The 8569-nt window shown below is 45.1% G+C and overlaps 2 protein-coding genes across 2 annotated transcripts in view; both read right to left on the reverse strand.

Annotated features, from left to right (window-relative positions):
* The window catches only part of LOC103624704 (aldose reductase-related protein 1), a 27109-nt gene that overhangs the window by 7721 nt on the left and 10819 nt on the right, over positions 1 to 8569 (reverse strand). The window lies entirely within an intron of this gene.
* Positions 2922 to 8569, reverse strand: part of LOC103624731 (aldose reductase) — a 7353-nt gene continuing 1705 nt past the window's right edge. The window contains exons 2-10 of the mRNA XM_008644034.2: positions 8429 to 8564; positions 7980 to 8096; positions 6645 to 6722; positions 6289 to 6411; positions 5694 to 5794; positions 5451 to 5532; positions 4877 to 4960; positions 4372 to 4454; positions 2922 to 3661 (exon numbers count right to left, since the gene is read on the reverse strand). Coding sequence (XP_008642256.1) covers positions 3619 to 3661; positions 4372 to 4454; positions 4877 to 4960; positions 5451 to 5532; positions 5694 to 5794; positions 6289 to 6411; positions 6645 to 6722; positions 7980 to 8096; positions 8429 to 8564 — 847 coding nt within the window. The 3' untranslated portion in view covers positions 2922 to 3618. The remainder of the gene's footprint in view (positions 3662 to 4371; positions 4455 to 4876; positions 4961 to 5450; positions 5533 to 5693; positions 5795 to 6288; positions 6412 to 6644; positions 6723 to 7979; positions 8097 to 8428; positions 8565 to 8569) is intronic.

The raw sequence follows: 8569 nt of genomic DNA on the forward strand, positions 1-8569 counted from the left end.
TTGTAGGATTAAATTAGAAAGCAGTTATTTTAAAGAAGAACGTTGTTTTTAGTGTTGGGAGAGTGGAAGTTGCAGAAGGATAATAGATGTTACGTTGAGGCCACCTTGAGGAACTTCGCTGCATGCTCGTGCTTGGAGAATTTATTCAGGATTCAGGTGTGAGCGTCACTTGGGAGTATAATGGTGCGTTCTTCTCTGTGTGCCTTTCCAAAGCAGCTGCTTTGTAGCTCTTTTTTCCCTGCTTACCTGAGGGCAGACAATAGTTTGTAATCCTCCTGTTCATGGTCAGCACCATCAGCCATCCTCAGCGGGATGTGATGTTTCAGTTAACATCACAAAATAGTTATGTAACACAGTGTTTGCCTTTTACTTTCTTTTTTTCCCCCTGAATTCCTTCTCTGTAAATCTGCTCTGAGCATGCTCAGACTCTTAGGGTTTGGTTCAGAGGACAGTGAAATCAATGGAAAGATTGTGCTATTAGGGGTGCCGGTGACAGTATTAAAACCAAGCTGTTTGCATGAGATGCCTCCTGCCATCCTAGTCTGGGGGATTTTGCATTTCCCCTTTTCCTTCCTACTGTCCCTCCCTCAGTTCAGGGAAACAGATATCATCCATCTGCAGAGCTGTAGGAAAGTTCTAGTCGTGGCCTTGTGTTTGGTGGCCATTCCTGCTAAGTGGTGCTGATGGTGGGTGAGGGACTGGAGCTAAGGTTATCAGAGGGGCAGAACTGGTGTGCAGAGTGAGTACTGCCAGAGAGGTGGACTGTGTGGTGTTAGCTGGGCTCAGAGATCAGTTTTCCATGCCTGACCTCTGTCTTGGTCATAATTATTAGCAGAAGTCGTGTGGAGACTTCTCCTGACAAAGACTGTTGCCCTTCAGAGAGGCCACCCTGTTTGGAAACACCGAAGCGATCACCTGCACTGTTAGTAGGCAGTCTCCTTCTGGCTGATGGTGACTGCTAAAAGTTTATGGAATATGCACTTCACAGGGTGTTTTTTGCAAAACAAAATGTTGAGTCATGCCTGTGATTTGCCTCTGCTCTCCTTTGCATTTCCTGTATGCTCAGCATAGTGGAGTGCTTTGACTCCAGCTGTAAAAGGTCTCCGTGTAGGAACTGGCAGAATCAATCAGATTTTTACATTGCTTTCTCTCTGGTCTGTGAAAGCAGGGGCTTGATTTTTCCCAATGGTTTCTTGACTGAGAGATGTCTGTGTCTTTTAGAAAGGATTTTGGGCAGAAGGTTTGCATCTGATGTAATGGATCCCAGGTCCATTGTCCTGTCTCTCATAACCAAAATGCTCAGGCCAAAAGCACAAGTTTTGTTCACACCTCATTGGAGAACAAAAGCTTCTTTCTTTTTAATCACACAAAAAAGGCCAGGTTCTTTTTGCATTTGTCATGGAGTAAGGGAACACCAGACAGTGTGATAGTGCTAAACTGGATTCACCAAGTGCATCAACAGAGGAAAAGCCTGGCAGGGAGAATGTGACACATGCACTGAAGGAGTCTGGGTACATACAAGGTATGGATGGTAAAGCAACAGGAGAATGATACCTGGAAATGTTTCACAAAGTATAATAGTGTGTGCCCCTCATAAAATACTCCAGTGAGTCAGTGTGGCCTCACCTGGAGGAAATGCAGCACTAAACTCTGACCTGTATCACGCTCTGGGCAATGGCTTAGCACCAACACATGCTCTTACACCTCGTGTCTTATCATTTTGGACCTCTGCATGGGTGTAGTAATGTTTCCCAAGTCTGTTTTATTGAGGGCTTGTAAAGCTAGATCGATGTCAGCACAGCCTGGCAGCCAGATCAGTCCACTTTCACCACAGAGCTTTCCAGCACTTCCAGTTATTATTCTCCTGGGCACGTCCCTATCATATGTACCAAGACTCCTCCCACAATTCTTGTCTGCACCAACTGGTCAGTCGTGATTTATTATATCCAGTTATTTTAACTCCCAATCAAGGCAAGTTCTTGATGCTCCTGTGACATTCAGTCTCTCAGCCTTTCTGTCACGTGTCAAGCACCTTTCATCCGTGCACTCACACCTACAAACCAGTGATGTACAGTGCAAGTAGCTCAAGCTTGTCTAAGTGTATTCACCCACTGCATACTGAGTTAAATACTAGTACAGCACAAGCACTAAGTCAGCATTAGGCCCTAATACTACTAAGCTTCACAAAAGCTGTTTTTTGTTAATCATCTTGTTCTCAAGGAAGTCTCCTGACCACTTAGTTGGTCATGATACAACTTGAACTTCACATGCATTTGTCAGACCCCACAGCTTGGTCTGGTGTGGATGTTATGGATCAGAATGCAGTAGATTCTCTGCAGGTGCCCTGTGCCCACCAGCCCAAGGCACACATGGACAAATGGCCACCTGAACTGCCACACTGTCAGAACACCTCCCAGCTATCCCAGCACTGCCCAGCCAGGCTCACCTGCATCCTTCACCAGGAGGGAGAGGCTTTGTCAGAGGAAACCTTTATTCATTCACATGGTTACAGTGACCAGAGACCTGTCCCAGCCAATCTGCACACCCTGAAGGGAACATAACACTTGCTCCAGCGTCAGGCTCTGGGCAGCAGCTCAGCATTCACATGTACCAGTTCTACCATTCACCCTCTGTGTCTGTGCTGGATCAGACACCTGCTTAACACTGACTCCCCTCTCCCCCCACCCAGTCTCTGTTACTCTGGGCTTTTAATAGCCAGATGCCAGCACTAGCTACCAACGAAATCAGCCCCCAGTGATGCCAACATTGAGCTTTCCAGCAGTTTCAGGTGTTGGTCTCCTGTTGCTTGTTGACCCACAGTCCATACTAAGGCTTGCCCTGCTGAGCTGTTCTTTTCAGCATTGCTCTGTCAATGCTTATTATACCAAACTATTCAACTTTTGATCAAGACAAGATCTTGATGCTCTTGTGACATCATTTAATATTGAACAGGGATGATTATTTCAAATTACATTGTTGATGCAAGCTTCTTGGTTTGTTAATTTTAACATTAGAATAGAACTTCTAAACCAGCACTAATCCAAACATTTTAATTTTGGTCAAGAATGAAACTGAACATCAATCTCTGTCCAGTTTCAGCCTGTAAAAAATGTGACTGAAATGAAGCCCAGTCTGGAGGTATCCATCTGTAGGTCTGGACACTTCTCCCATTTATTCTTCTTTCCCAGGAAGCTTTTGGCTGTGCTCTAGAAGTAAAGTTACTTCTGTCTTTTACCTTCAGGCAGTGATTATGGGATAATTCAGGATGGATCTTTCTCCTGCGCTCACATATCCTTAACCCTGAAGCCTTAAGCAGTGTTGATTCAAGACAGAAGATAAAACCAGTTGCTAGCTCCTCCTTCTGTTTTCTCCTTTGCTATTTCAGCCATGCAGAGACACTCATGTAATGAGAATTATCATAGCCCATATTTTATTCTTCAGAACAACTGTACTGTTTCCTTCCACCAAAGGAAAAAACCCAAAGTCACTGAACACATATCCTGTGCCTTTGCTGGCAGGAGGGATACAGTGTGTAAGCTACATAGTGTACAATTTGAGGCAATGGTAGAAGCTCATTAGACCCTAGAGGCCTGAGAGAGGGCAGAAAAACAACCATCTTCAGTATTCTGCATTGAAAGGGTACTCCTTGTGATTTTTGCACCTGGAGGAAACCAAAGAGAACAGATTACTCAAGGCTAAAATAATTGGTATATAGAACAACAGTGGATGTATAGAGGAGCCTTCAAGGGAGGCTCTGAACTGAGTAACTGCAGAGTGAACTTAACAGACTTAGTGGTATAAAAACAGCCTACAGGACCAACAAGTTCCAGCCTTTTTCTATTATTCAGGCACTGAACAGTGGTGGGACCAATTTACTTTCTACATAAAGAGTTAAAATTCACACTGCTTACAGAGACAACAGCAGTTTCTGTGGCCTTGCAGCCAAGACTTCCTGTCTTGGCTTCCAAGGTGCTTATCTGCAAGCAGCTGTGCTTTGTACTGAACAACAGATGGTCATTCCCCCCCACAACCACCTATGTAAGAGCTGACAATTTATAATACCCCACAGAAAAAAATTACTGCAAGTTTAAAACTGCCTAATGCTCATGTCTCCCATATGGACACAGCCAAAGTTAGCAATTAAAACCCTCATTCTGGAATTCCAGGCATACAAAGTTTCCTGGAGAATGGATTAACAATGAACACACAGCATGACTTATAGTCATCTAAGTATAACAACAGATGCTTCATCCCTCAAATTATTTCAGATTTCAAAATACACCCAATTTAAACAGCTACACAAGTTCCTATGAGATCAGAATAAAGATTGTTGAAAATGTAAGAGTTTGAAGGCCACAAACTGCCACTTACGTGATCATTTCACAGATCCTCCAGTTTCTGTTTAAGCTGAGAAGGGTTGCCATCTCCTCTTTAGTCAGTTCAAAGTCAAACACCTAAAAAGAGAAAACCAGCTGGATTTAACTTCTTTGAACAAATCAAACCAGAAGCAAGATTCACAAGATGAAAGAACAAGTTCGTATCAGAAAGGATGCTGGTTACAAGTGATGGTTCCAAGAAACAGGGAAAGGAAAGAAATATCTTTGGATTTTCCAGACTCTACTGGCAGAGGGAAGAAACAGAAGAACAGGAGACACCGTGTGAAGTGCCTGATAAGGTTATCAGCATACTGTTTCCAAGAGCTCTGTCTATTCTTCAGCTGTAGTTTTCACTGTAGCCCTGGCTTCCAGACAGAAAGAGCCCAGTGCTCTCGCTGCAGGAGGACATGGCAAGGGTGAGGAAGGATCACTGCTTGCTGTGCAGGGAGAAGCCCAGCCATCCCTGAGGGGCAGCACCCAGCTCACTCGTGATCCCTCACCTGGAAGTTCTCCACAATGCGCTGTGGGGTGACAGATTTGGGAATCACAATCACATTTCTCTGGATCTGGAAGCGAAGGAGAACCTGCAAGAACAGACAACTCAATCATTCCTCCTGTTCCAACAGCTGTTTTCCTTAAGCTGTGCTTCTGCAGAGCTGCATTTCAAATCATTCCTGTCCCTGCAGCCCTGGTTGCCCTGCCTGGAGAGCAAAGAGGGGAGTGGAGGAGCCCCACATGGAAGGTCTCCTTTCCCATCTGGTTTTGGGCCAGTCAATTCCTTTTCTTTGCACCCAGAAGTTTTGCAGTCTATACAAGGCTTTCATCTTCTGCAAGAGGACTTGACAAGGGAAGTGACAACTGAAGATGAGTCAAGAACATTTTCTTGACTGATGGCCAGAGTTTCTAGTTGCGTATCTTGCAGGCCACAGAATGGAGAACCTGCACTGCTTGTTAACACCACAAAAAAGCAGCACTGCTCACAGGTAACACCATAGAAGCTGCTCCCTCTCTTCAGACAGTTTCCTGAATTGCTGTGTTACAGGAAGGGGTACCCACTGTGTGGCACCTACCCACCTGTGCTGGGGTCTTGTTGTGCTTGGCTGCAATCTCCTTGATCTTGGGGTCATCCAGAAGGGAAGGTGCCTCTGGCTTAGAACTAAACAAAGGGGGGAGAAAAGGATGAAACAACAAAGAATCACTTCAGGAAGATTCTATCTAGCCCCATTAATTTAAAAGAATACATATATACAGCTGCACCATTACTCAATTAGTCTGAATGTTTCAGACTTAAATCACACAAACCCACTTGGAAATTACCCGTCAGGACGTCCAAGGGGACAGTATGCTGTCACAGTGATCCCTTTGGAGTGGCAGTAGTCAATCAGCTTCTCCTGGGAAAGGTATGGATGACACTCAACCTGCCAACACAGAAGCAGAGACTGAGAGCTGTTGAACTACTGTAGTTTTCCCTTTCTCCAGAGGTTTTTCTGAATCCTAATTTCCTAATTACAGGTTGCCTTCACCTGACCCTGCAGGTGGCCTGTGTGACAACACAAGACTATAATTCTATAGGGCACCAACTTTTATACTGAGTCTTTGTGTGCTTTTCGGATTTTGTTCTGAGAGGCTTTATAAGAGTCAATCATTATGTCAGAATGATTGCTCATATCTGGACTCTTCATGCCTCCAGAGAGAATGGTTCCTAGCAAAGTACTCCAGAGTTAGTGGTTCAACAAGATGAGACAAAAAGGAAATATTCTGGTTCTGTCTGTATGAAGAAATATCCAGAGAAAGGGATATGAAGTACATGGTGTGTCTACTTTGTTCCCCCTTATTCCACTTCCTCATTCAACTGTAATCAGAACTTTATAATCCCTGAAAAGTATTCCCCTGCAGCCACTTTGCAGCTTACCTGGTTATTTGCAGGCTTGTGTTTCAGCCCTGGCTTGTTCAAGATTCTTTCAGTCTGCTCGCGGTTGAAGTTGGAGATTCCAATGGCTTTGACCAGGCCAGCATCCACCAGCTCCTCCATGGCCTGACAGGAAGTGGAGCTGAGTCAGCATGCAGTGGGTAAGACATGACTGAACACATTCCTCCTGACATGCTCTGGTTTTCTTCACGGGAAGCACATTCCTAAAAGCTACCACGTGCTTTTGTGAATTCTTTTCAACTAATTCTACATACACAGATGAACCATTCTGCAACTGCTAAAGCCAACACCACTGCTGAGGACAGAAGACGTGACTCTTCCACTCGGGATGAACTTACCTCCCACGTCTCTAGAATATCAGTGCTGCTGGGGATAGCCATCCCTTTGTCATCTACGGGGAACAGCTCCTCTCCTGCCTGTCAGTGACAAAAAAAATGCTTGAAAATCTCTTGAGAAATTCACTTAATACCATGAGAGCTCACAGCCACAGTACCTTAAACTTCTAGTGCAAGGGTACAAATTCTTGTCTACATTTAGTCATTCCTTCCTGAGAAGTGGAAGGAACTGAAGGCATTTTTGCCACTGACCATTCCCCTGGAGAACAGGTTTTTCTGCTGGACCCCTGGAAGTGATGGCTCAGCCAAACACCTACAGGGAAACAAACCAGTCAGAGCTACAGCTTCCAGCCCCACACATGCTCCCTTCAGGTGCTGTTCTTTAGTTCCCACTTAGGGAGAACTGTTTTGTTCTTTTTCCAGAGAAAAGCTTTGGTCTACACAACCCCAGATCTGCTGAAAAGAGGCATTGTGTGCACTGACAGTTCTTCCATGACAACACTGAGTGTAAAGCCACCAACACTGGGAAAATTAGAAGAGCCTTTGTGTACAAGTTATGAAAAGATGCCAAGACTGAACTGTGCTTAGCAGCTGTTTGCTGCTCTCACCACGAGACAGTTTCATTTTCATGGCTTTGTTAGTACAAAGTTAAAATAAAGCATGAAAAAAAGATGAGCATCTCAAAGGCAGCAGGTAGAATGGGGAGGGATCAGACTGCAGGAGGACAGAAAGGCTGTGACTAGAAATATTCAAACAGAGATATCAACTCCTTCACTGATCTTGAGTGATCTCTCACAGAAGTTTCACCTTTTAAATTCCTGTCTCAGTGGAACAACACTAATGCTCCTACAAGCCATGTCAGCTCAATCTGTACTGCATTAAGGACTTGGTGATTAAAGAGAGAAATGGAAAACAGAAATGCTCTCTTTTGCTCTCTGATTCTGTAACACCCAAAGGAAAATTGCAGAGAAGCAGCAAAGTGCAACTCTCCTTCCCACAAGGGGTGATTTTGAGATGAACAGCACACTGGATTTGCAAGAGAAAGGGAAAGCAGCCTGTCTTATGCTTGGAGCTGGCAGACCTGCCTCTAGTTTTCAGGCCATCATTCCCTCTAGTTTTCAGGGCATCCTTCCCAGGATCAAAGGGGTATGCAAACAACTGCCTCTGGGACAGAGACCAAGAGCCTGAGTCACATGGCCAGGGTCAAGCTGAGCAGGAGAGCAGTGGTGGCACAGATAACAGGCAGCAAAGGAAAGGCTGTAATTGTCAGCCAGAACAATCGTTGGGCTGTTAAGACAATCACAAGAAACAAAGTTATGGGCATTGCTGCTACTATACCTTGAAGCCAAAAGGCCAGTGGACAAGGTAGAGATCCAGGTAATCCAGCTTCAAGTCTGCAAGAGTCTTCTGGCAGGCTCCCTTCACCAGAGGCTTCTCATGAAATGTGCACCACAGCTGGAGACAATAAACAAGGCACACTGAATTCCTGGGTTAAAGCTCTCGGGCGCTCTCGTGCACAGCACAGGAATGCTCCCTGTTCTTTGGAATGACATGTGGAATGAGGCTATCCTAGTGCTCTTCACACGCAGCCAGGTTTGGGCTGGGCCTGGCCCATGGTATTGTGGCAGCACAGGAAACAAGAAAATAGTATCGGGAATTGTCTCATTTACATTACAAGCTTCTCCAGTGCTACAGCATTTACCTGGGCTAAACGTTAGATGTTCCTACTGTAAAAACATCACAGATAAAACCAGTACGTCCATAATCCATAACCACCTGATCCATACCTTACTGACTACGAAGAGGTCCTCTCGTTTCACAACACCTTCCTTGATCTTCTGCTGGATCCCATCCCCAACCTCCTTCTCATTCTGGTACACGTAGGCACAGTCGAAGTGGCGGGACCCCGCCTCGGTGGGCGCCCTCAC

The sequence above is a fragment of the Corvus brachyrhynchos genome, unplaced genomic scaffold (assembly GCF_000691975.1).
Source record: "Corvus brachyrhynchos isolate BGI_N302 unplaced genomic scaffold, ASM69197v1 scaffold191, whole genome shotgun sequence".
Lineage (NCBI taxonomy): Eukaryota > Metazoa > Chordata > Aves > Passeriformes > Corvidae > Corvus > Corvus brachyrhynchos.